At 50.1% G+C, this 26,896-nt stretch overlaps 6 protein-coding genes across 6 annotated transcripts; 3 read left to right on the top strand and 3 right to left on the bottom strand.

Moving 5' to 3' along the window:
* Positions 1-513: 513 nt before the first annotated feature.
* Positions 514-1,444, bottom strand: GLRG_11565 (aldo/keto reductase; the record flags this gene model as incomplete). The annotated part of the gene is made up of 3 exons (XM_008102226.1): positions 514-849; positions 920-967; positions 1,001-1,444. 3 exons carry the CDS (start codon positions 1,442-1,444, stop codon positions 514-516), a joined length of 828 nt encoding a protein of 275 aa, XP_008100417.1.
* Positions 1,445-2,685: 1,241 nt separating this feature from the next.
* GLRG_11564 (uncharacterized protein) lies at positions 2,686-3,037 on the top strand (the record flags this gene model as incomplete). Its single annotated transcript, XM_008102225.1, has 2 exons — positions 2,686-2,736; positions 2,819-3,037. The coding sequence occupies 2 exons, from the start codon at positions 2,686-2,688 to the stop codon at positions 3,035-3,037; spliced, it is 270 nt and encodes an 89-aa protein (XP_008100416.1).
* Positions 3,038-3,297: 260 nt separating this feature from the next.
* Positions 3,298-11,475, bottom strand: GLRG_11563 (beta-ketoacyl synthase domain-containing protein; the record flags this gene model as incomplete). The annotated part of the gene is made up of 3 exons (XM_008102224.1): positions 3,298-10,674; positions 10,746-11,044; positions 11,157-11,475. 3 exons carry the CDS (start codon positions 11,473-11,475, stop codon positions 3,298-3,300), a joined length of 7,995 nt encoding a protein of 2,664 aa, XP_008100415.1.
* A 788-nt stretch (positions 11,476-12,263) lies between these two features.
* GLRG_11562 (cytochrome P450) lies at positions 12,264-13,895 on the top strand (the record flags this gene model as incomplete). The annotated part of the gene is made up of 1 exon (XM_008102223.1): positions 12,264-13,895. One exon carries the CDS (start codon positions 12,264-12,266, stop codon positions 13,893-13,895), a length of 1,632 nt encoding a protein of 543 aa, XP_008100414.1.
* Positions 13,896-15,503: 1,608 nt separating this feature from the next.
* Positions 15,504-15,986, top strand: GLRG_11561 (uncharacterized protein; the record flags this gene model as incomplete). Its single annotated transcript, XM_008102222.1, has 2 exons — positions 15,504-15,595; positions 15,689-15,986. 2 exons carry the CDS (start codon positions 15,504-15,506, stop codon positions 15,984-15,986), a joined length of 390 nt encoding a protein of 129 aa, XP_008100413.1.
* A 133-nt stretch (positions 15,987-16,119) lies between these two features.
* On the bottom strand, positions 16,120-19,588 carry GLRG_11560 (glycosyl hydrolase family 65 central catalytic domain-containing protein; the record flags this gene model as incomplete). The annotated part of the gene is made up of 5 exons (XM_008102221.1): positions 16,120-16,273; positions 16,357-18,058; positions 18,092-18,975; positions 19,011-19,292; positions 19,395-19,588. The coding sequence occupies 5 exons, from the start codon at positions 19,586-19,588 to the stop codon at positions 16,120-16,122; spliced, it is 3,216 nt and encodes a 1,071-aa protein (XP_008100412.1).
* Positions 19,589-26,896: the final 7,308 nt, after the last annotated feature.

Below are 26,896 nucleotides of genomic sequence, written 5' to 3'. Positions count from 1 at the left end.
CATTATTCACAGTGGTCGAGCCGGCTTTCTCGAATTCCCATACCTCAACATACACATAGTGAAACCGCAATGACCATTGCCATTGGCTTTGCGGTCCCCGACATCGTCGAGGACAGATACTTATCATTTTTTGCCTTCTAGTAGGTAGTGCCCCCGTGTTCCAGTTGACAGGGTATTGATTATCCACGTTGTTCCACAGCCTATACTTTTGTGTGTTCCAGCTGGCAACATCCCTGGTAAGCCTCAGTACGTAGCTCATTCCATCGCTCGGTGCAACAATATCACCGTGTTCCCGCAACGATGATCATCTTGCACAGCAAATATAACCAACTACAGCGTCTAGCACGCATAACTAATCTTAATAGTCTATTTTAGCTGGTAAAGAATGAAATACTATTCTAGAACTCTGAGGCGTGGAATATAGACAGCTAACAATGTTAAATTTAAACCCTAGCAATATATGAAGGCTCTAGATAGATGCCGAATCGTGCAGAGCTCGCTCTTGAACATAATCTAACCATCATGATTTTGGTACTCGAAACGTGGTTTTCGCCCGCGGTCTAGGCTGTTAAGCACCGCCATGTCGTTCTCCGACAGATTGAAATCAAATATGTCGGCGTTTTCCTTGATTCGTGCCTCGTTCTCGCTTTTGGGCAACGGCGCCCAGCCTTTCTGAAGTGAGTAACGGATTAGAACCTGAGCCACAGTTTTCGCGAGCCGAGCTGCAATTTCAGCCACTGTGGGGTCTTGGAGTCTGACTCCTCTTGCTAGTGGACTGAAAGCCTGAAGCACGATGCCGTGCTTACAGCAATCCTCCACCGTTTCACGCTGCTGCGTCCAGGGATGCAACTGTACGTGATGTTAAGACCCTTCCAACGGTGTTCGTGATCAATACACATCTTGTCCAGTAACGACTTACCAAAATCTGGTTCACAGCCGGCGGCCAAATCGTAGCATAACTTCTCATCTCTTAAAGATGTTCAGGTGCATAGTTACTAACCCCAATCGCTCGAGCACGTCCGTTCTCGTACAACTTCTTCAGTGCGGTCCGGAGTTCCCTTCGACCTTTGGGTTTGAGAACATCCGGCGAATGTATGAGGAACAGATCCACATAGCCCTCTGGACGAGGGTCTATTCTATGCACACTCTGCAGAGCACGCTCGTGTGTTTTTCCCTTTCCGAGACGAGGGTAGCGAATTTTGGTTGTGACAAAAATCTTCTCACGGGGAAGGCCGGACTGCTGCAGTACAGCACCGACTGCTTCTTCATTGTTGTAAAGCTGAGCGGTGTCAATGTGCCGGTACCCGGCGGAGAGGGCGTGGAGGCATGCTCGAGTGCAATCGGCTTTGCTAATTTGGTATTCACCATAGCCTAGAATAGGCATTCGGCTCTTCCCGTTCCGCAGAGACACGGTCGATGAAATGCTCATGTCAACGTGTGCCATCTGGATCACCTGATGAATGAGTCGAAATGACAATGAAAAGATGGTATCTGAAAGTCTTCATCGAGTACATAACCGTCAAGAGAGGTACAGCAGTAAGCTGATGGAGAGGGGTAGGTACTTGTCCCGGCTGAAAATGACAGATAGCCATGTCAGTCCCGCGGGGCAGTGAACACCGAGCCCACATGTAAGAAGCGAATCAACATAGTGAAATAAACGCACTTTCGATAGATACCTGACCAGCAACTGCCAATCATCTAAGCCTACAACCTTAGACTGCTGCTTCTAACGGGGTATTCCGCACCGAGTTTGCAAGGAAATAAAGCAGGGCCTGATCGGCACCGCGGATATCATTTGACACTTTGAATAAGGACCGATATCATGGACCAAGCACCAGCCACAAGTACCAAAAAACTCAAATCGTGCCACACTAGGCCAAAAGCAGGAGGGTACATCATGATTTCAGTTCTATATTATAGAACTCTAAAGATATCGGGATAGGCCGCGTAGAAATAAACGCACTTTTGAAAGAGTCGTTGCCAGCAGTAGTGTTAGTAAGACACAGCTGGCGACAGCTGTGGCAGGGGTCCTGGCAGTACATTTGTTAAATTAACCTTTGACCTTGCATTGAGCTCTTGTTAACCCTAACCCTATGTACTTTTATATTGGAGTACAGGCGATATCGCCCTGATATCGGTTTTGCCGATCAGGCCCCAAGTGTTGGGGCGCGGTTGCACGTATGACGAACTGATAGCCAACCACCTCGTCCATACGTGTAACCCTCTTTCTGCGTCCTATGGGGCGGCGTCCATGCAGCTGACAGATTAAACAGGTTTAATAGATCCACCGGATAGGATCATGGCCGAGCCTTGGCTTTCTTTATGGCTCTGTTGGGGGGTGTAACTCAGCTTTGATATGTGGCTTTGCGCTTACCACTTGACTGCTGTCGTAGTACATAAGGCGTTAATTGCTGCTTGCGATTAACGGCGTCGTTTTTGCGACAACTGCTTAATAGTCCATGTAGGTAAGCAGGCGCACAAGCCTGGTTACAGGCGTAACTAACACTCACCTCCCAGCTTATCTTAGCAGCAGGCATTACAATACCTCTTACTAGCTTAGCCGGCTGGACTGTGACTTTAGTACATAAACTGGGTTATTCTATCTACTCCTGCCACCGAGCATCACCTGACACTCACCATTACACGATGTGTTGCTAGCAACCCCGCTTTCGCCGCAGGTGGTACATGTCCACGAAGGCTACTCTACCAAGGCAGTGCGGGCACAAAACCCCACGAGTCAGCTTATCCCTTCCGAGAGGACCCTCATCTCAAGGTCGCTATCGTCAGTGTTCCTTCTAATGACCCGAGTCTGCAACAGACTGGCTGGGAGTGGGCCAACGAGGTACGAGAGGTTTGGAACAGGGGCCAACCGAAGCAAGCCGCTAGTACCTACGCAAACCATGCCACCGGGCTCGAGCCTGTTGAAGTAATCCACGGACACGAACTGTGGCGCTTGAAGAGACTTCGTGATCTCAAGGCCATGTATGACCCTTCCGATCGTTTGCGGTACTACAACCCGATCATCGGAGGAACATGACAAGGAGGGGCCAATAAATTAGATGAATCACGGTCAGTCCGGGAAGACCAGAGAAGATGATGTTTCGGCATGTTGCAATCTCTATGCACATAAAGTCATTCAGTAAGAATGTACCAAACTGAAGTGAATATCTATAAACAAAACGCCAAATATTCAAAAAAAAAAAAAAAATCATTCTCATCCCTAAATACACCAAGCAACCCATCTGGCCCAAATGCTTGATCTTGAACTCCAGCGGTCCAGTCTTACATGGCTAAATACTAAAGGCCATTGCGCACAAATTTGCTCCCTTTGGCAATCTCGCCACTCAAAACCTCCGTACTTTTGTTACTCATAATCTCCAAGACCGAAACCGCATACCCGCACTCACTAGCAACATAGTTCCGAATCTCCATGGCCACTAGCGAGTCCACGCCATAGACGTGAATCGGCTTGCCAACGTCAATGTCTGGCTCCGGAATCCGCATCGTGCGGCTGATCCTCTGCACCAGCGCGTCACAGATGATTTTCGCCGCCGCCTCTGGGCTTTGGGCTGACTTGAGAGCACGTGTCACCGACACGGTGCCGCCGTTCTGGTCCGATGCAGCATCCGCCGTGGCCCCCGACTCGCCGCTCGACCGCAACTGTCGGAACAGCGGCGACTTGATGAACGTCGGCTCGGGCAAACCGCGCTCCTTAAACACGGACAGTGGTGCCAAGCCAACGCCAATCTGGGGTTGCCCCTGGCAGCCCGCTCGTTCTGCGTCGAGGTGGAACTCGACCAAGCTGAGGAACTCGTCCTCGCGGATACCGTCGTGCGCGTAGAAGAAGAGCGGGTTCTTGTTGAGTGTTTCTTGGTTCTCGGCGACAAAGCCTACACTCATGACATTGCACAGATCTATGCACGTCGCCGCCAGCCCCTTGGTGCGCCGGTATATTGCAAGCGCATCCTGGAACGTGTTGCCCGCCGCGTAGTTGGACTGGCCCCGGTTGCCGACGAGCCCGGCCACGCTGCCCAGCATGACGAAAAAGTCCATATCGGCGGGTAGATACTTGTGGAGATTCCATGTGCCTTGCACTTTGGGGCCCAGGCACTCTTCCCATTGCGCGTGCGACATGAACTCAAAGGCTGAGTCACGGAGCTGCATCGCACCTTGGATGACACCGGCAATGCGGGGGAAGTCCAGGCGGTTCAGCTCGGCCAGCGCCGCGACCAACTGCGCCTCGTCGGCGACGTTGCACTTGAGTGCTATCGCCCGCACGCCCATGTCGGCCAACTCGGCGAGCAGCTGGCGCGTTGTGGCGGCTTCGGCGCCGCCGCGCGAAAGGAACACGATGTTCTTGGCGCCTTGTGCCGGCGCTGCCATCCACTTGGCGATGGACCGCCCGAGCCCGCCGACGCCGCCTGGAAGCAGGTAGGTCGCGTCGAGTCTCAGACGCGTGGGCGCAGGCGGCTTGGGGACAACCTTGACGAGGTCCTCGGGGTGCGCCTTGAGGACGACCTTGCCAATATGTTTGCCCTGCTGTAGGATGCGGAATGCGTCTTCCATTTCCCCAAAGGTGTGCACGTTGAGCGGCCTGCAGGCATGGAGCTTGCCGGCGGCGTGCAGGTCGACGACGGAGCGCATGATGCGCGAGGTCAATGGGCGCGCCAAGGTGGCTATTTGGGCGAGGTCAACCGCAGTGAAGGTGGCGCATCGGCTGAAAGGGAGCATATCGATTTTGCCGTTGGCCATGATGTCGCGTTTACCAATCTCGACGAAGCGGCCAAACATGGCTATGCAGTTGAAAGAGGCACGCAGCGCCTCGCCCGAGAGGGAGTTGACAACCACGTCAACGCCCTTGCCACCCGTCATGCGCATGATGCCGCTTGCAAAAGACAGATCACGGCTGCTGAAGATATGATCCTCGGCGAGCCCGTACTGCTCCATCAGCAGTTTCATCTTCTCGCGCGAGGATACGGTCGCGTAGACCTCGGCGCCCAAATGCTTGGCCAGCTGGATCACGGCCTGACCTGTCCCGCCCGCTGCTGCGTGGACGAGGATAGTCTCCCCGGCTTTGAGACGCGCCACCTCATATAGGCAAAAGTAGGCTGTCACGAAGACAACAGGAATGCCGGCAGCCTCTTCGAAAGACATGCTGTTAGGAATCTTGGCTACGAGGTCCCGGGGCACCCTCGTACGAGTCTGGAGGCAGTTATTGTCGCCGTTCCAGACAGCGATGACACGATCGCCGGCCTTGATATCCGTCACCTCGTCACCGACGTGCGTGACGATACCGGCACCCTCGTAGCCGAGGGTATTGTTGTCGAGTTCGCCCATGGCCACCATGACGTCGCGGAAGTTCAAGCCCGCGGCCTTGATCTCTACCTGAACCTCGTCGTCCCCGAGAGGCTGCTGCGCCCCTGGCCAGTCGACGAAATGCAGCTTATCCAGATCTCCTGGCATAGAGGTGTGCAGCTTCAGGCTGCGACTCTGGTCGGCGCCAAATGCCTGCAACCGAGGCTGGAGCACAGTCGTTCTCTGTGCGATGAAGTCATTGACTGGGGGAGCGGCGATGATCCGGGCCGTCTGGATGACTCCACCATGATCAAAACCGCAACCGACTGGGTCGACAAGGTAGTCGGCATGGCGATCCAGAGACAGAAAAGGTCCGCTGAAGTGATGCTTGAAGACTTTGACAACGTTGGCCGCCACGAGCGAGGCTTTGGCAGAGGGCAGATGAAGAAGCAGCAGGTCCGAGCCATCAAGATTTCTCTCCCAGCGCACCGTACGAAGAAGGCCCGGTATCATAGCCATGTGGGGGTTCTCATGTGGGTGGAGCGTGAGCCACAGCAGGCCTCCGGCTTTGGTCAGTAAGTGGCGCAGAATCACAAACTCGGCTTCGCTGAAAGACGACGAGAGGAAGGGCTTGGTAGCCTCCATCACCACAATGCAGCATGTGTTGGCTAGATCATGCTGTTCCAGGTCGATGAAATGAACGACGCTCACCCCGAGGTCGGTCATCTCTGACACGGCAGAAGCCACAAACGTAGCCAAGGCAATGTCCTCGGGCGTCTCATGCGCAACCACAAACACCCGGCGAAGAATATCCTCCTCGTCGAGCTGCTGCGACTTGTTGGCGACTTCCTCGTCCGCCGGTCGCGTCGCTACAACCATGCTCTGTACGTGCAGCTCATCTTTAGTTGAGTCCTTGAGCTCTAGGACAGTCTGGGAAAAGCCGGCTTCGCGCAGCACTCGCTCCCACCCCTTTCCGTCTAGCAGCGGACCCCAGGGGCGGAAGTCCTCCTTGGCAGCCCACCATCCAGCGAGCATGCCAAAGACAAGCGGAGACTCGAGACACCGTAGCTCCGTGGTTTCCTGGAGGAAGAGCTTGCCGTTGGGCTTCAAAAGACTGTTGACGCGGGCCATAGTCTTGGTGATGTCCGACGTCGCGTGGAGGCAGTTGGCCGCAATGATCAGGTCATAAGAGGCCAGGTCAAAGCCCTGCTCCTCAACATCTTTCTCGATATCTAATGTCTTGAACTCAATGACGCCACCGGCCTTCCACTTGCCGAACTTGGCCGCAGCAGTCTCGAAGAAGCTGGGGCTGATATCCGTATAGGTGTATTTCAGCAGCCGCGAGTCGCCGATGACACGGGTCCCCGCAGGACAGACGGCCTCGAGGATGCTGGTCGTCGTCCCGCCGGTTCCGGCACCAATCTCCAGCACCTTGAGGTCTGCGCCGCGCTTGTGGCTCAGTATTCTGGCATACGCCCCCATTAGAGCGTGGATCTTCTGGGTTCCTATCGAGACGCGGTAAACGCGCTCGAGCAGGTCGTCCATGCCGAATAGCAGGTGCAGTCCGTCCACGTCTCCGCGGAGAATCGGCGCAATGTTACGCCCGATTCGACATATCATAGCGGCTTCGGGGTGGCCCGACGCCTCATACTCGGCGAGGAATCTGTCGCGTGCGGTGGCGTCTTCCGTAACAGCCGGCCACGAGACGTCTTGGCGGAATACTTTGTTGTTCTTGTAATCGTTAGCAATCAGCCGCAACCAGCCTAGATATTTCTTCATGTGCTCAGGTAACGCGTTTTCGTCTGCGAGCGGCCGCGCCTCGACCTTCTTGACGGCTTCGGTGATCCAGATGGCGCACGCCAGCTGCACGTCCCCGAGCTGTTTTAAGGCGCTCTCCTGGAGCGCCGGAGTCTCCAGTGGCAGTAATGCAGTGCGTATGCAAGTTTCGGCCTCGCCGTTTGCCTCAAGAATGTCCACGTCCGGCTTCCAGTCCAGGTTGAAACAGATTTCACGCCTGCTGCCGGCTGCGTCCCCCGCGGTGGTGCCGTGCTGTAAAGGCACTGCCTCGATGCCGCGCATTACGACCCTTACAGGCCTGTCGGCATCAGGGTTGGTGCTCCAAGCCGTGATGTCCGCCTCGGCTTTCTTGTGGCCGACGCGGCCGGCTGCGGCGTGTACCGTGAGCTCCGTGCCAGGTCGGGCTTCGATGCCGGCGCTGACCCATACGCTGCGTATCGCCACGGGCACCATGGGCTCCGTCAGGCGTTCAGCCGAGGCCTGCAAGGCGAAGATGAAGGACTGCATGATGCTATCGAAAACTGGCGGATGGATTATCGAGGCGGCGAGGGCGTGGCCCGGCATTGCCGTGGCGATGTCTGGGATGCGGATGGTGCCCAGCGCCTGGCCGCTCGTCTTGCTGTCGCCATTGGAGCTGGAGTACATGCTAGAGATGTTGCGGAAAAGACGACCGAACCCGAGGCCGATTCGCTCGAGCTCGGCGTACCGGCTCGGGAGAAGCTCCGTCTGTGGCGCGGTGCAGACCCGCGTCACGGACGACAGCAGCTCCTTGTAGTAGCGGCTTCGCTCCCTTTCTTCGCGCCCGCCGTCAATCACACCCGTAGATATCTCGGCAGCGGTCTCAGCGGCGATCTGTCCGCGGCTGTGCTCCAGCCAAGTGTCATCGTGAGCACTGAAGGAGGTGACCTTCCACTCCCACCACAAGCTGCTGTCCGACTGGCGTGACTCGGCGACTCGCTTCATGGAAAGCATGGTCTCAGTGTGCTCATCCTCGCTGACCTGGAATGCCCGCGAGATGCTTACGTCCCGTAGATTGAAGCCGAGCGGCACCTCCCCCTTATCGCCGTACAGCTGGCGCACAGCTTCAATCGCCATCACCAGGTAAGTCACCCCAGCGACGACAATGCTGTCCGTGACCTTGTGGTCCCGGAGCCACGGGACCTCCGACACGCGGAGGTGGTTGCGCCACCTCGGGGCGTCCGGATCCCAGTCGCGGACGGGGGCGCCGAGGACGTCGTGCCGAGCATGTTTTCGGAACCGCCACGCGCGGCTGGTACGGGATTCCAACCAAGAATACGTCTCCTTTGTGTGGAGGAAGGGATACGGGGGCAAGTCCACCAACATGGCATAGTTGCCCTTGCCGCCGTTGCTATTGACCTTGGCCAGATCGATCGGCAGGCCCGCCGCAGCCAGCGCGCCGACTGCGTGCAGCGCGGTGGCACACGCATGCTTCCCGCGTGTCAAGATAGACACGTAGCGCAGGGCCTTGTGGTTCGGGTCATTGAGCACAGCGTCTCGCGCCGCCGCCTGTAGCGCGCCGTGCGGGCCGATCTCGACGAGGTGCGACACAGGCAGTTCGGCGCCGCCGCCGACCTTGAGCTGCTTCTTCGCAACGTTAGAGGTGCACAAGGCAACGAGCGCCTGCGAGAACCGCACCGGAGATACGAGGTTCTGTACCCAATAGTCAGCTTGGGTCATGTCACTCGCAGCTATCAGACCACCCGTGACCGAAGACATGACATGCACACCGGACGACGGCAGCCCGTTAACCGCAGCAGCTGCCCGGAGCGTGCCCATCAACGACCGGTATTCTTCGGATACGGGAATCATGTGGCGCGAGTGGTACGCCTTAGCTACGCGCAGCTTCCGCGCAAACAGCTTCTTGTCGTTCGCGGCCTCGATCAACGCGTCCACCTTGGTCTCGTCTCCGGAGATGGTGAGGCTGCGGGGCGAGTTGTAACAGGCGATGACTAGCTCTCCATCAGCACCGAGTTTCTCATGGATTTGAGCAATGAGAGGAGCCACCTCGCTGGCGGTGCATCCGACAGCCACCATCGCGCCACGTGCGTTGTTGTCGGCCGCGGGCTTCGCGCTTACGACACCTCGGTAGTAGGCTACCTTCCACGCTGACTTGCGGTCCAGAGCGCCCGCCGCGTACGCGGCCGCGATCTCGCCGCTCGAGTGCCCGATCACACGCTTGGGCGTCAGCTTCCAACTGGCAAGCAGATCCACCAAGGCGACCTGCAGCACAGTGCATAGCGTCTGCGAGTACAGCGGCTGGTCGATCTTGGAGGTCTCGGCGCTGGGCTGCGTAAGCTCCTCCAGCACGCTGAAACCGCTGCTGAGTGTACCGCCAATGAACCTGTCGGCCTCGGCAACGCTCGCCCTGAAGACGTCGAAGACGAGCAGCTCCCGGCCCATGGCGAACCACTGTGCTCCTTGGCCTGTGAAGATGAAAGCTGCGGCGGGCGTGGTGGCCCTGCCGGGGCGGACGGCGCTGGCACTTGTGGTGGGATCGGTGAGCGCCGCAAGGAGGGACGTGAATGAGTCGGCGGTGAGGGCAAGGCGCCAGGACAAGCGTGAACGCCGCTCTGAAAGAGTCATGGCGAGACTGGAGAGATATGCGTCGTCTATCTGGCATGTTCCGTTTTCACCGGTCTGCTTCTGCAAATGCTCCGCGACACCCGCGAAGACACGCGAGATGCCCTCTTGATCGTTTGCGGAGAAGAAAAAGACCTTGTGGCCTGCCGCAGCCTGCTGCGACGAGCAATTGTCCTTTCCAGGGGTTTTGAGTGCTGATTTCCCCGGCTTTGTTGCGTGTAAGTGGCCCCTATCACCTAAACCCAGCTTGTCCAGATAGCTTTTGGCATCGTCCAGCACCACGTGGGCGTTTGTGCCGCCGAACCCAAAACTGTTGATACTCGCCCGTCGGATCCCTGAGGGCCCTGCCTCGAATGGCGTCGGCGACAGGGGCAGCTTGAGACCCCATCTGTCAATTGGTATCCTGGGGTTGATCTTTTCAAAGTTTGTGTTGGGCGGTATCACACCGTTTTCCAGCACCATGACTGTCTTGATGACTTGGGCCATGCCAGATGCCGCCTCGACATGGCCAATGTTGGCCTTGACAGCGCCCACGTATAGCGACGGCCTGTCAGCCGCCGCTCTCGGTCCGCCGCGCTGGAACACAGCGGCAATGGCGCTGGCCTCGATCGGGTCGCCGGCCGGCGTACCTGTAAAGTGGCCCTCGAGAAAACCGGTCTCGTCTGGGTTGAGGTTGTGGCGGGCGTAAACGTCCCGTATGAGGCACTCCTGGGCCGCTTTATTGGGCAGCGTGATGCCGCCGGTGCCGCGGCCGTCTGAGTTGACGCCGGTGCCGCGTAGCACGGCGCGGATTACGTTGCCGTCGCGGATGGCCGCCGACACAGGTTTGAGGATTAACGTGCCCACCCCCTCGCCGCGCCCGTAGCCGTTAGCGCGCGCGTCAAGAGAATAGCACTTGCCATCGGGCGACACCATGCCAAGGCCGCTGGCGCGGAACATAAACTCTGGGGACTCGATTATGTTGACTCCGGTTATTATAGACTGTGTAGGGTTGATTCGTCAGTTAACTGCCACCCTGTTTGTCGCAATGATGGATCCTGGGACATACGTACCATATCACTGAGCCCGGCGCGCAGGTCCTGGGCCCCCGTGTGCAACGCCACGATGCTGCCAGAACATGCCGTGTCCAGAGTGAAGCTGGCACCTCTCAGGTCGTAAAACCAGCTTACTCGGGCCGCGAGGATGGCCGCGCTGGTGCCGATTGGTTTATACTTGACAGACAAGTCCGGGTCCTCTTGAAGAATTGAACGCACGTCATCGGTAAATTGAGCCGCGAACACGCTAGTCTTGCTTCCTTTTACGTCCTCGAGCCGGAGGCCGGCGCTCTCTATTGCCTCGTAGACATTTTCCACTATAGGTTTTGTATGGTCAGCCTTACATGCTGTTTACCGGATGCTTTCTGAAGGGGTTTTATTTGCAGGCAAGTCCTCAAACACACTCTGCTGGGTTTGCATAACACCTACTGACTATACGCTGCTGGAGATCCATCGTTTCTGTCTCTTTGTGGGTAATATTGAAGAAGGCGGCGTCGAACTTCTTGCCGTTCTGCTCGTCGTCGCGCAAGAAATGACCGCCTTTTACGGTGTTGCTCCCCGCGCGCTCTTGCGACGGATGGTAGTGTGCGTCTTGGTTCCATCTCGATGCCGGGACTTCGGACCAGGCCGACTTGCCTTCCATCAGGAGATCCCATAACTTCGAGGGACTCGTGGCGTCTCCGGGGAAGCGACAGGCCATGCCAATAATGGCGATGTCTTCGTCGAGGCCTATAATTATAGATCCCATGATGGCGTCTTTTCGATGTGACAATAAAATTTGCGAAAGTAGGATGGGTAGGTTGTAGCTGATTGTTAAAAGAGATGGATAACTAATATGAAGTATTCGAAAGTACGAATAGTACCCGGATAGCTATGAAACTCTACAGGAGTTCGTCGTTAGATTCAACTGCCAATTCACATGATCATTTGGCATATAGCTGTCCCTGGTCTGGAACCAAGCTCGTTTGCTCAGCGTAAAAACCCCTCATTCAAACCACCCCCACGTTGAAACTGCCTTGAATGTTCTTATCTTTCACGTAATCTTTCAATAATTTGCTGCTCTCAACGGCATCTGCCCAAAAACCGGGCGGTCTGGGAACTTCATGCAACAGATGGCCTTGTGAGGCGCTACCAGCGTCTCGCCAATAAGTTGAAGTTCTTACAAATTACAATTACTCCCCTCCGAATGCAACGAATCCTGAATCGCCAAACCCCACATGTACGAGTGGATGCTCAACCCTTACGAGCCTCAGAAGCCCTGGGCAAACTACTAGGACACATGGTCTTCCTCCACTATGCGTTATCACGGTACCGATGATCCCAAACAGGCGCGGGGTTGGTATAGCTGAGAGGAAGGCTTTATTACGTAGTGAGCATTTGGTCCCGCCCATGTGGGTTCCTACAGTGCTTCAGAGTATGGTGGATTAAAACAGTTCGTATCACATATTTATAACGCCGTTATATTCTTTTCTCACTCCTATCAGTTATTCAGATTTCTGCCTGGCCTTCAACGGTACAAGCTCGAGTTACGCCACAATGCCAAGCGTAGAATGGCTCCTACTGCCGCCGGTACTCATGCCGACGGTAGTCCTGATCATTTATCTAGTTTATAATTATTTGCTCTTTCCAATCCCTCGTTCAATCGCTCACTTAAGGTTGCTCAACGGTGAGCCCGGGGAATGGGCGCCACATCTTCGGGCACTCTACCGGAATACCTTGGATCTCAAAAAGACGCTCCGCCTGCACCACACACAACACAAGAATGAGACGGTCCGTGTCCCCATCCTAGGGCCAGGCCAAAATAAATTGATCTTGCTGCCCTCTGCCGAAAGAAAATGGCTCGTAGATCAGCCCGACTCCGTCGTGAGCATGCATGAGCAGACCATCAATCATTTCCAATGGGACCTGGGCACCATTTACCCCACTCGAGATCACAACAAAGTGACGATCCACATCATAGCCACTAAGCTCACCAGGGAGATCGGCAACCTGATCCCGGCCCTCTCAAATGAGCTGGATCTTGCACTGGCCCAGCATTGGGGCGACGAAGGCAGCACCGAGTGGAGGGAAGTGGGTGTCTACGACACACTGAGGCCTATCGTGAGCCAGGCGATCAATCGCATCTTCATCGGAAAGAGGCATTGCCGGAATGGAAAATTGCTCGACACCGGCTTCTCATATGCAAAAGTCATACCTCTCGAGGCGAACCTGCTCTGGCTGCTTCCGGCCCCGTTGCGGCGCCTCCTAGCGCCTCTGATGACGTTACCATCCCGCTGGTGCGAGAGAAAATGGTTCAAACTGACCATCGACGAGGTTCACAGAAGACTGGAGGCCAGAGGCCACTCGCAATACTCCAAGGGATCGGGAACGAAGGATTGGAAGCACGATGGGGAAGAAGATGAGGCAGACTTGTTGAGCTGGTACATTGCGCATGGAGAATCACAGGGCGACCCGTACCTATTGGACCCAGAAGTCCTTTCAGCGCGCATCTTGCTTCTCAACGCCTTCGCACTGCACACCAACGTCTTTGCCATTGTTCACATGATCCTTGACATCGTTGGTTCCGGCGCTGAACAGGGTTCGAAGATGGTCGCCCAGCTTCGCCAAGAAATCAACGAAGTTCGCGCCGCTCACGGCGAAGAACAAGGCTGGAACAAGGGGTCACTGGCTCAGCTCGAGAGGCTGGATAGCAGCTTCCGGGAAAGCCAGCGCGTTAACACCATCCTGAGTTTGGGTCCCTTGCGTATCGTGGGAAAGGACGGTGTCACGACGCCTTCAGGCGTCCATATTCCACAGGGCTACCAAGTCGGCATTCCGGCGTACTCGATCCACTTTGACACGGACATCTACGGACCCGACGCGGAAACTTTCAAGCCGTTCCGTTTCTACGACAGAAGAAAGGACGCACGGGGAACTGGTGATAATCTGAAGGGAGCGAGGCAGGCGTGGGCCACCACGTCCGCGGACTACTTGTCCTTCGGGGCTGGCCTGAATAGCTGCCCCGGTCGGTTTTTTGCATCCGGCATGTTGAAGGTACTAATGGCCAACATCCTGCTAAAGTATGAGTTTGAGTTCAAAGACAAAAGACCAGAGAATCTGTGGTTTGGGACCAACCACATTCCGCCGCTCAAGGAAAAGATTAGAATCAGGCGACGGTCAGCGTTGTGATATTAGAATGAGTTTTCTCTCTTTTCTCTCTATGACGAATTGGATCGCAAGACTAGACATAGAACAGCGATGTGTAAAGTGCCCGGATAAGAGAAACAGTATCTGGTGGTTTATAGAAATAGTGTTCCGGTAGGCTATCAAGCGATCTTGCACATAACCACCCTTATTCATAGAGCCTTAACATCATGAAATGAAAGTTTTTGTGCTTTTCAGTTATCTCTCTCTCCCCACTCTCTTTTCTTCTTCTCTTTTCTTTTTTCTTTTTTTTGAAGGAGAGAGAGAGGCCTGACATCTGCAAAAGATCTCACGCGTGGACACTTTTCATCTTCTATTTCTCCTTTTCCTTGCTTTCAGCGTCAGAACTGGGACCCTACTGGCGGTTCCACAAGTTCATCTTTTCCAGGGCTCGTTCCTGTTCTCTTGAAGTTGAGATATACATAGATATACCAAGCTGGGATCACCCTGCCATAGAAGCCAAGGATCTCTATGCATGCAGCCTAATACATGGCGTCCCCACGGGCTAGATTGATCCATTCTAGCGGGCTTGATTCATTTTAGTGGGCTCCCCGCCGTGGGGACTGCTTAACTCCATGCTTGAGTCATATGTTTCCCACGCCCTGCCCTTTTGTCATCTGACGTGGTCTTGCGATGTGGGCCTTCTGTCCACACTCCACATCATGAGAGGACGCTGGGGCCACAAGAGTAGCGCGGTAAATGAGCCATTGGTCAAATGCCATGAAATTCGTAAAGTCCCTTCTCTAGTTTCATGGCAGTCCCAAAATCTATATGCCTGTTCACTACCACCCAAAATTCATGTACCGTGGATCACAGGAATAGGGCCAAATTCCTGACACACTCCGGCTGCCTCAGCAAATCTCGCGTCAGTTCGGGCTACATATCACTCACTACATAGCGCGAGAGTATGCGGATACCTATTAGGTCTTGTGTCAGTGGATCCTAGTTCTCCGCAGTAGGGCGTTATTTGCCATGGCAGGGTAAGCAAGCAGGGTTGTCTAACTACGGTATCCGTATTCTAGCTTGCTATATATGGGCTGTTCATGATGACGACGTGACCAGAACACCCTTTCGTGCTGAAAGCTTGAAACCTTAACCCCTTTGGATGACTTGGCAACGACAATCTTGAACATTCACAGCGTCTTGGATTAATATTGTGATTCCCAGATTACAACTAATTATGCCTATACGAATTTTGTGCCTGCACGGCAGGGGTTCCAACACGGAGGTGGGCAATTTTTGTTTTATAGAGCATATTTCAACACTACAAGTCACTGAGTAACTAATTTTTCATCACTCTTGTAGATTTTTCGGATGCAAACGGCAGGCATACGGAGCTTGCTCGAGCCAGAATATGAATTTGAGTTTGTGGAAGGCCGGTGGCCCCATTTAGAGGGCAATTGGTCTCTGCATACAGTCGATTTCTCAAAGTCAAACGTAAGCATTCAGAGCTCTGTTCTAGTCTCTGGGTCCGAAGGCTTCTGGAACCTTCCCAGTGTCTTTGCTTCTAGAAATGCATACTTTAGTCTGGCCTTTAAACATGGGGTTACTAATAACTGTGATAACGCACTTCAGCTCTATGGGTTTTATAACATGCTGGACATTGATGATATTCTGGCCACTGAGAACGAGCTCCGTCAAGTTATAGAGGACCATGGTCCATTTGATGGTTTGCTTGGATACTCGTAAGTTGGCGAAAACTGTCTTTCAATTGAAAGAGATGATGATGCCCAAGAAGTTGATGTTTTAGTCGCGGTAAAAATACTAACCTGAACTAGGCAGGGCGGTTCGATGGCTGCTCAAATTGCTATCCGACTTCTCATCGAGAATCCATACGCCACACTTCAGGAGTTACCAATCAAATTCCTGGTGCTCATTAACAGCGCCGTGCCACCTTTCATTATGCCATTGGATGACCAAAAAGTCACGGATCTACCGATTGAAGAGGCGCCAAAGCTGCGGATGCTATTTGATGTCTTCAAAGCGGATCCCGCCGAACACCTGGATAAAGTGCGGCCAGTAAAGCTTGCCAATGGTAGACAGGTATGCATAGAAAGACTTGGTCATTTTGCTTAAGATTCGTAGCGCCGACTGACGATAATAAAACTCACATCTACAGGCTCTCGTAAATACAACGCACTACATGACGTTCTTTGACAAGGAGTGGGATGGGCACCCACTTTCCATGCCATCGCTGCATATCACGGGCTTAGGCGATGCACCTGAATATGGCCAGCAACTGTTTGACATTGCTGAACCCAGTCAAGCGGATCAAATTGGTCATGTGTTCGGGCACGACTTCCCGCGGGGGCTGGACATGAATAAGACAATCGCTAGGTCGATAAGGATACTGGCGGAGAAAGCTTTGTAAAAAGACGGATACGGCACAGTTGCAATTCGATATTGCTCCATGTATAACTATCCCTAAGCAATTTCAAATACTTACTCATGGAGATTTGCGGCCAGGAGCCCGAACTCGGCAACTGTTGCCCCAGCACCATCATCGGTCCAGCAGCCTGTGATCTCTAGTTTCGCAAATGCACCACTCCATACAGCGCCAGTGAGCTGGATGGTGGTTTTGTTTCCTACATATTTTGCCACCGGCGAGTCCGGGATCCATGGCTTCGTAATACGGATATCTTGGTCCGCAAGCACCGTACTAAGCTCGAAGCTTGAACTATTCGAGACCGAAACCTTGACATACTTTGGCGGTCGCATGGCAAAGTCCAGCTGGATAGCATGCAGAAGCCGCGGCATCTGCGAAGTTCCCAGGTCCACCAGCAGAGCGGCCGTGATATCACAAGTACCGGACTGCCAAAAGGTGCCTCCGTACCCATCTGTGGCTGCGAACGCCAGGTCGCCATGTGACGAAGTTGCGTCATGGCATTGCAAGATGTTGCCCGGCACGGAAAGTTCAGCATCATACAACCTATTCTGTACCACCACGGTGTCATTAATGCGCAAGAATACCGTCCGCGCGTTGGGGTCGTCCACGCCTCGGCCGACGGTGATGGGCATATCCTCCTCGCCGTACTGGTCTGGCACCAGACCGTCGAAATGAGATGCATCGCGTCTCGTAATAAACGTATGCGTGCGATTCATGCGGAAGCTGACGACGGCGCCGTTGTAATACTGGATTGGCGGTTTGAAGTCGCGGAGCTGCGGAGGGAGCGACGGGTTTATCACCAAATTACGGTGCGTGACGCGTAGGCCGAGAAATCCCGCCGTGAATATCTGCAGGAGGCCGCCGTGGCCCGTGAGGAACGGAAATGCTGGGTTGATAGGGTTCCCGGTCAGGGGGTCCAGGACGTCAGGCTCGTCGTCTTGCTGTTCCGAGTACTGGTACCAAGGGCCACGGATATAAGGCTGGAATGATTTGACTAGATATGTCCAGAAAGAGCATCCGGAGGTAGCCAGAGAGTTGGCTGTGATAGCATACATGCTCCAAGTCATGGCTGGGCCGTGTGGGTCGGTACGGACTGCGTAAAAGTCCATCGCAGCTCGGTATTTATCAAGGGAGAAATTCCGCTTGTAGTCGTAGGGATAATGGGACAGAATGACGTCTGCTTGCTTGGGGAAGACATCGTTTGTCATGCCCTGGAATTCGAGCACGACGCCGTCGTCCGAGGTGGGTATCGACATGTGCTCGAGCTGGTCAGGCCAGTCGGTCTCGGTTGGGATACCTCGTTCATGACGAGCCTCCGAGGCGAGTTGTAGAAGAGTGCTGACTGCAGTACTAGTAAATGAACCGTCTGCAATCCACATGTAGTATTCGTCGGCATCGGCCATCACGTCGATGCCCCAGAGGCCAGTGTTCTCTCGTCGTGTGAGAATATCGCTTAAGCCGGTGGCCACGCCGTCTATCACGTCCACAGCCCCGTGCTTCTCATACCAATTTCTGTCGCCACTTGTGTTGCGGCCCATGGTCATGCTCAAGGCGATATCAGCATTGAGGTGATACTGGTACATGATGCAGGGCGCAGACATGTTGTAGCATTGTCCATATCGACCGCTTGTCCATGCATAGAGCATGCTCCCCTCTTTCAGATTGTGCCTCTTGGTGTTTTTCCGTGACTCCTCTGCCCTATTGATGCGATATAGCGAAAACTGTCTTGCCAACTTGGGATGCACTCCTTGGATGGCGGGCGCTACAAACAGATCAGCGTCCCAAAAGATCTTACCTCCGTATGTCTGGGAAACCAAGCCGCCAACACCCAGGGAGTTGCACGCGATGCAAGTGCTTGAGTTCTTATCTTGAGTCGGGCTCCATGGGATGAGGCTCGTGTAAAGATAGTAAGCGGAGGAGATGGCTGTGATCTGCAAGGCTTGCACCACGTGGCCGCCACCGTTCATTGGAAGCGATCCTGTCACTGGATCTCTGAAATCAGCGACAAAGTCTGCGCTCATGAACTTGCCCACTTCGGCGCTGTGTTCCTCACGCAAAGCATGATACCCGCGAATTGTGGCAGATGACACAACGCTCGAGACCACTGCTTCCGTATTCGATCCGTAATGTTCTGTTGAGGCAATAGCTGCGTATTTGTAGACCGTCGCGGACTGCAAACCAGATTGCACCCGATACCGCTGCGTCGGGAAGACAGACTTGGGGTCGGTGGTGGATGAGTTGGCTGAATCTGAGGTTATAACGAAATCGAGTGCGGAAAAGAAGTCGCTCGAGTATTCATCCTTGCCTTCAAGGCCCAATAACCCGTCCCCAAGTGTTGATGACAGCACATACGCCATGACGTGGTCAACTCCATCTGGCGAAACAGCTGAATAGACTTGACTGCTGGCCTCATTTACGCCTGTCTTGACGGTTCTTGTGCGCAAAGCGGACTGGTTGTCTAGTAGATCGAGGACGTGCACATTGTCGAGTCCCTGCTCGCTGGAGACGACCAATTTCACGGCTGCCAGACGTCGTTCGACCATCGAGGCCAAAGACTCGTATGATACCAGGAACTTTCGGTCCCCTACGCACGTTGCAGGGCTCCAGACATACGACCATGTGAGTATGCCGGTCTTGCTGGTAGTAGAGCATAAAAAGTCAGTGCCATCATTCTTCCGCCTTGTGGGACAGCCAGTGCGCGCACACTTACTCACAAAGACAGCGTTGACTCGAACTCGTTGATTTCGGATACGTCTACATCTCCATTGAGGATACTGCCACATGCTTCAACAAGCAAATCGGTAAAATGCGGCACTCCGGAAATGAAACTCTCGCCCAGCTCCCCGGGTTCAAGCGTGCTAGGCTCGCTGCCCCAAAACCCCGTAACAGTAGCAAACGTCGTTCGAGGATTGCTATAAGACGGCCATCCTTCTGAATCATTTCGACGGCTGCGCTCATAGAACGGCCCCAATGAACCTTGGGCAAGGCCAAAATAACTATTCACACAAGGCATGTACGTATTAGTTCCCGTACACAGCACAATAGAAACGAACCGGGCTACCGTCGACCATGATATTGACAGATTATCGTTTACATACCCGTTCGACTGTGGCAGCCATGCAGTAAACACCCCTGGCAGTGGCTTGGTTGATTTTAAGGTCCATGTATCATCATTCCAAGACACCCAATCCGCGTTGATATCAAAGCTTGCACTCGATGTCGGTGCTCCTCTTGTTACCCCCAAAGAGTATACTGATGCTAAGAGCAAAGCTTGAAGGTTCATAGCAGGCATTCGAGATCTGACGAGCCCAGCAATGGATTCGTAGAGTCAATATTCTGTCTATCTCGGATAACTCGACTATGTGAAAGGCATCACCAGTGTGACCCGTGAGAATTAGCCGTTGATGAAGCTAGTGCCGGGAGAATACAATAGGCGAGCTAGTGGATGTCCCATGTAGTCCGCCTAATCGCTTGGTAGTAGCCGGAGACGCCTGGCCTAAATGGCAAATCCACTTCGCCTGTCACGTCGGGCCATGGAGCATCAGCTTCCCCTCACGCTACGTGTGGGGTCTGAAAGCCCTGATTAAAATGGGCGGAGTCCTGAGATTTCACCTTGCCAAAAGAGGGAGTTATATGTTTAGGTAGTATTGGACCTGTGGAGTATGGTTTTAGGAGTGGATCTTGGGTATAGGTGGCGTGCATTTGGGCAAACCAAAACTTGTATTTCCGCACGAGTCACGACATGCGCAAAACTTGGACTTTCAAATCTACCCCATTACGCTAGCGAGTACGAGTCATACAAGTGAGATTCTTATCGTGGGAAGTTTCATGAAATTATTACGAGTGCATTACCATCCCTGTTTCCATGACTCTGTACTGAGTAAAGGCTAGCTAGCTATAACCGTGACGGGATTTTCTCGTGAGCAAATTAGAACTGAATGTGTCATTCGGATTAACTTGAGTTACTAGGGCCAGACTTCAAGACATTCCCTGAGACAAAACTAAAACAATAATACCCAGCGTTTGAGCCTTATCAAGGTGTCTTTGCCTTGTAATATTCAATAGCATCAAAGTGGCATCCACTGCGCAGGTCCAACCTACTACGCTATAGGTGTACAGAGGAATCCAACGGATTCCTATAGTGACACGATATCTGACATCTCGGGGCTTTGTCGCAGTTATTGAACCACTTGGAATGGCGTTTCTGACAGTCTAATACCTCGTCTTCATATGTCTTTTCCCACACAAAAAGTGGCTCTGTGACGATATGAGAGATTGAGTTTTAGTTCGGAACCTTTACCCAGGAACCTCGCATGTCCTAGCAATATTGATGTAGGTGATATGCAGGCCATTGTCTCCTCAATCGACAGGGGAGGTCGCGCAGGAAAGCGGTGTCGCTGGGCAATATACCTACGCAGCTGGTGGGCTGCTCGCGTGACACAAAGAATCCCGATTACAGTGCGCTTGCCAAATACAAAAACGAGTAATTTCGCGTGGCCAGCGCCATGTATTAGGTTAAATAAAAAGTAATAAAGTTATAGTTAGTGTCATGGCGACGTATTGGGCTGTATTTCCTTGCGCCGGGCGACCGGAACCTTTGAATAGCTTCGAGCCGGATGTTAGATTATTGACGTTATATTGATCTTAAACGTCAACGACATCGGGAGTAGCCGCTGACATGGAGTATGTGTCTTAATTTGGATCGGTGCAGTAAGAGCCTAAAGTGGACCCTTGGCCTTCACATAATACCTAGGATTTGACGACAGCGGGTTGCTGACTAAGACAAGCAATCGGCAGCACAGTAGGTAATAAAGTACAAGGAACATTGCCAGACTGCCGTAGAGTCGCAGGGTGACACGCCATTCGGGAGTACCGTATCCACTCGCCAGATTGAGAAAACGCTAAACTGCGAGCTAGCTGTAAGAAGCAGCTGGCTAGCTGTATGTAGTTAGTGCAGTTATTCCACGCTAAGCTTTCTTAAGAAGGCGGTTAACCTACTCGCCCTCCATCACCAGCCAGCCAGCTAACCAGTCTGCCTAGACTCTGTCATAGCTCACTCCCCCAACCCATCAACCAACTACTACGGTATCGGGCCAAAGTTTAACCCCATTGTCAAGTACCAGTGGGGCAGCCTATACTAACTTAACCGGCCAATCAGAGGCCACGAATTCATCCAAATTATCCACCTACCTATTAGCAGTGCCTTTTTTACTTTTTTCCTCCTATAACAACCTAACCTATTAACCTATTATAACTATAGTCCGGCCGGCCGGTAGTAATATAAAGCACCTTATAGAGGCTAATTAGTAGTAAATACGTACCCTTTATACTAACGTAAAGCTATTACAGCTAGAGATAGTAAATATTACTAGCTTTTTAAAGCACTAAGTCTATACAGTAATAAGGGCCTAGTTAGCTGCTGTTTCCCCCTAATTAGGCCGGCTATGTGTTATAACTACCTAGCAAGAGGAAGAGCTTATTAAGTACATTACTTCCTCTAAGGAAGGCCGCTAGGCCTCCTTCCTCTGCCTATCTATATAACTTTTTACCTCTATATTTAGTGCTTATACTATTTAAGTAGCTTTTTATTAGCTTAGATTTACTAGATAGGCTATATAGCAGAAGCCCCCTATCTCTAAAGTTAACTAGTAATAGCGTCTTACTTAGGCCTAAGAGTACTTTTATTAGACCCTTAAGGACTAGAAGAAGGTTCTATAGACAGATAAGACATAGGTAACTAGCAGCTACTACACTAAGATCTATATAACCTGTTAGTCTAGCGAAGAGTGGGATCTAACTTGTATTATTAAGAGGTATTAACGTAAGCAGGGTTAGATATTCTAGAGATATTTCTCTAGAGATTAGAAGGGGCTAGGTATCTTCTAGGAGAAGGATTAAGGTAGTATTAAGGCTAAGTCTTACTAGTAACAGACTGTCCCTATTATCTATAGATAGATCTATCTATACTAGTAATAATTTAGTAATAACCTTATCTTTATATAAGATAGCGCTTTAGTACACTTAGTAGAGGAGACTTTATAAGACCTCTATAGCTAAGGTGTCTAGGTTATCTATTAGCCGCCCTTCTTACCTAATCTTAACCTAATTAAGACGTGTTAGAACTAGATAAAGAACTATATCTAAGAGCTAGCAGGCGTTAATAAGAACCTATTGTATAATACCCTCTGTATGTAGGTAAAGGAGGCCTAGGAGGCTCTTCTAGAGGACTTCCTAGCTAACCTGCTTATAACTATGCTAGATAGAAATAAGGTAGTAATTAAGGCTAATAGGATGTATATTAAGTACTGACTTTGCCTATAGAAATTAATTAATTTGGATGCTTTGGGCTTATGTTAGCCATTTTTGGCCCCTTGCCAGCCATCTGTCTTAGCCCCTGTTGGTGGGGCAATACCTGACTATCCGGTTAAATATACCCATCACACGTAGTAACTAGCCCTGTTTCTGCCAGCACACTAAGCTCTTCTGGGCGGCTGTCAGACCCCTTACCGATTAGCGTTTTCTCAATCTTGCGAGTGGATACGGTAGTCCAAGGTCCCGGGTAGATAAGATTGGATGAACTCGTCAATGTCTCGCTTGTGAAACCTTGTCCTCTATGACAATATGTCGTGATCTTAGTGCAGTTGTAGCAGTGACAACTGTGGTTCCACTTTTCTTATCACACAATACTAACATCGGCCCTAAGACAGCTTGCCTAATTGAGAATTCCAAGCTCATTTATTCTTGTGCCTGATGGGATATTGGACGACACATTTACGTAAACCTATAAAGGCATAGATAAGGCAAAATATGGACGGCACTGAGGACGAACCATGTCTGCAATTTCATCGAGTTGGCCCGTCTGACTCTAGTATCCTTACCTTTGTATATGCGCCAGAAGCAGTGTTGTTCTATATAACTATGTTACGCATGATGCTGTGTAGGATTCGATGCTCTGCAATGGCAGGTAATCTGGGGTTTCTGCAGCTGGCCGACAAGGTCCCTGAACAACATCGTGCCCTTACCGGTGGCCTTGCTGTAGGGTTAATTCGCAGCAGGGGGTCTGTGAAAAGGTGTATTAAGTGCTTGACAGTCAAGTCGCAGACGCAAAACTAAATCGTGAAGAAAATGATCCGCCTGCTTCACCGCCGCTTTGTCTCCAAGAACCCCCATTTCGGTCGGCCGCTAGATACGGGACGGATCAAACCCATCGTTTGGAACGTACAGTTGAAGTATAGAAATGGCTACCACACAAAGACACAGTGGGATATAGAGGATACGTGCCCGGATATCAACGCCGACCTTGATCAGGAGCAAAATGACGGCCAGGCGGCGAGCAACTGCCTTAGTCCCAATCCGCACCAAGTGAGATTTAACCCGGGCCCTTGAGCAAGATGATAGGAGCTATCCGTTTATTCCTGGCATCGACCATGGAGGCTCGGGCGGCGATGGCAGCGGTGGTGAAAAGATGATAAGCTGTGATGACAAAAGCGGATCCGTAATTGCCACTGCGTAATTACGGCTTATATCACGACATAAGCTTTACCAGCTGAGCCGCGTCAAAGCCCACGTGCGCCTCCTGCACCGGTTTTTGAGGCCAGTTTTGTACAGGAAACTAGCGTAACCCGAGGCTGGCAATCCAACTTCAACAACGTCGATCGACATCCTGCCCGCCATCAACGTCGACGAAGACCAAGTCACCGGATCCTCTGGCGCCTGTGTTGACTGCAGGAGTGAGATCTTATTGGCCCCGGGATGTTGATCCGTGACATCGAGACTCGTTGATCTTTTCGTTCAAGGCTATTGGAATAATGGCAAGTAACCCGGATCTCCCACCATCTCTAGCACTGTTCGAAGCTCAGGGGTCCGAATACCGGTGGGAAGGTAACGGCGACGACAAACTAGGCGAGCTCAAGCGCAAAGGGTCCAGCACAACGGCAGTGAGGAAGCAGACTATTGCTTTGGCCCTATCATGATGTCGTTTATTATTGTTGAATCTTTGGCTAGCCACTGAGGACAACAGTAGTGTTTTGTGAGTAGCTGACGATACTCGGTGCCTTGAATCACTTGGGGCCTGATTGGCAAAACCAATATCAGGGCGATATCGCCTGTACTCCGATATAAAAGTACATAGGGTTAGGGTTAACAAGAGTTTAATACAAGGTCAAAGGTTAATTTAACAAATGTACTGCCAGGACCCCTGTGGAAGGTACAGGTACGTACTAATAGGTTATAAAACAGGACCTAATAGTTAGCACTAAGGGGGGTGTTTTTCTTTTCTGTATTATTATTAGCACCTAGCAAAATTAACCTTTTATTTTAGTCTAATTCTTCTGCTCTGATTAATCTAGTCTTCCCTTCTAGAAACCCCAGAAGATAGGGCCACAGCCTCTTCTAGTTATTTAGATGAATTGATTTAGTATAAAAATTAGTTAAAATTTAGCCTAAGGTAGCCTTAAGAGTAATAGCGTAAAGTCAGCTATAAATTACCTATAAATTAGTAAGTCCTTACCTAAACTTACCCTCTATCTAACCTAATTAATTAGCACCTAGTAAAACCCCTAATTACGACCTAGTAGCCCTAAATAACTTAGTTAGAGAGGCTTACTAGATTAAGAGGGGAAGTAGAATGTTACAGCTAGTTTCTAGACAGTAGGGTTTCTACTAATAGTAAGTAGAGGTTAGTACTTAGTTAATAGTATTTATTTTTCTTATTATCTGTTACAGCTAGTTTCTAGACAGTAGGGTTTCTGCTAATAGTAAGCAGAGGTTAGTACCTAGTTAACAGTATTTCTCTTCTTTATTATCTTTATTAATTACCTAGTGATTAGTTAAGGCTTAGGGTTATAAGGCAGCTTATATAGCTTCTTGTTAATTAAATTACTAAGGTTAGATACTAAAAGGTATTTAGAGAATATATTATAAGTTAATTACTAAAAAGCTATAGGAGTCTGTCCTTAAGTGCTTCTAAGTCTATCCTATATATAAGTCCTAACTATTCCCTAAATAGTTCCTTTAACTAATAGTTATAAGGTAGAATAAGCGCTTACTTAGGTATCTACTAAGCGCTTATCCTACTTATAAATAAGTGCTTATTTTTTATTTTATTTTATACTTATAGTTATATAACTTATACTATAGTTCTTTTATTTTAAGGAGTTATTTATTTATTTCTTATTTCTTATTTATATAAATACTACTACTACTTATTATCTTTTATTAGGTAAGGTAATATAGCCTATAACTTATTAGTTATAATATTAGGTCTCCTCTCTAAAAGGTCTTACCCTTAAGAACTATATAAGTAGGTTATGTCTTTTAGGTTAAGGAGTTATTAATTATACTTTTTTATTTTTTATAATACTAACACTATATTAGGTTATATAAAGAAAATAAAATTATAAGATGCTTTTTCTTATTATTACTTACTTTATATTATTTAATTTTCTAATAAAGGTATTAAAATAATACTATATTTAAATTATTAGTCCTATAGTGTATAGTGTCTAATCCTTCCTAACTTTAATATTTATAGTACTTATTATTATTTAAGAATATCTTATAATACGTCTATAGATACTATTTATACTTATAAGTAGCTATCTTTTTAATTTCTTAGTAAATTATTTAGTAGTAAAGTCTAATTATCTTAATTATAAAGAGGAGGCTAAAGAGCTATATTTCTAAAAAAAAGCTATATTATTATATAATAAGGCTAAGGCTTTCTAAAAGGCTTAGGCTAAGTTAAATAAGTTACTTACCTAGCTTAAGTAGCTTTATTCTTAGAAGAGAATAGTGTTTAAGAAGAGTTAGAAAGTGTTAGAGGAGTTTCCTAAGGATTCTAAGGTTCCTTTTAAACTATTAAGGGCTATATAAGAAGTATAGTAAAAGCGCGTAGGGTATAAGGGACTCTTATAGTGCAGTAACTATATAAAACACTATAACTACTAAAAGTAATATAAGATTTCTTACTAATTAGTATATAAATTGTCTTAATCTATCTAGAATTAATATTAATTATAAGTATTAAACTATAGGATTAAATATAATTATACCCTAATTAGGTAAGTAATTACTCCTAATTATCTTATATTATTATAATTAAAGGTAAATTATAGAGAGGCTTTAGTTTAATTAGAAGGTAAGTATAAGTATAAAGGATAAATTATATATATATCTCTAAATCTATTAACACTAGCTTATATCTCTATACTTAATTAGGATTAGTAGCCTATATACTATCTTACTTTAGGCTAATTACCTTACCTTACTCTAATTATCCCCTAATTTCTTCTTTATAAGTCCTCTTAAGGAGAAATTATCCTTAAGATTAGCCTTTATATAACTACCTTTATAGTAAATTAGTATTAGCCCTTCTTCTTATTCTTCTTCTTAGCCTCTGCCTCCTGCTTATATACCTCCTTTATGTAATCTTATTAAAGCCTTATATCCTTATAATCCTAGCCCTCTTAATCCTAGCTTAATAACAGTAGTACCTAAGGTATATATATAGGGGTTATATAAGCTAACTTATTAACTAGGTTATTATATTAATTAACTTATTCCTCTTATATATACTTATTAATTACTAGTTTCTTAGAAA

The sequence above is a fragment of the Colletotrichum graminicola genome (genome assembly GCF_000149035.1).
Source record: "Colletotrichum graminicola M1.001 genomic scaffold supercont1.92, whole genome shotgun sequence".
Taxonomy (NCBI): domain Eukaryota; kingdom Fungi; phylum Ascomycota; class Sordariomycetes; order Glomerellales; family Glomerellaceae; genus Colletotrichum; species Colletotrichum graminicola.
Note: the sequence above shows the minus strand (reverse complement) of the source record. Positions and strands in the feature narration are given on the sequence as shown.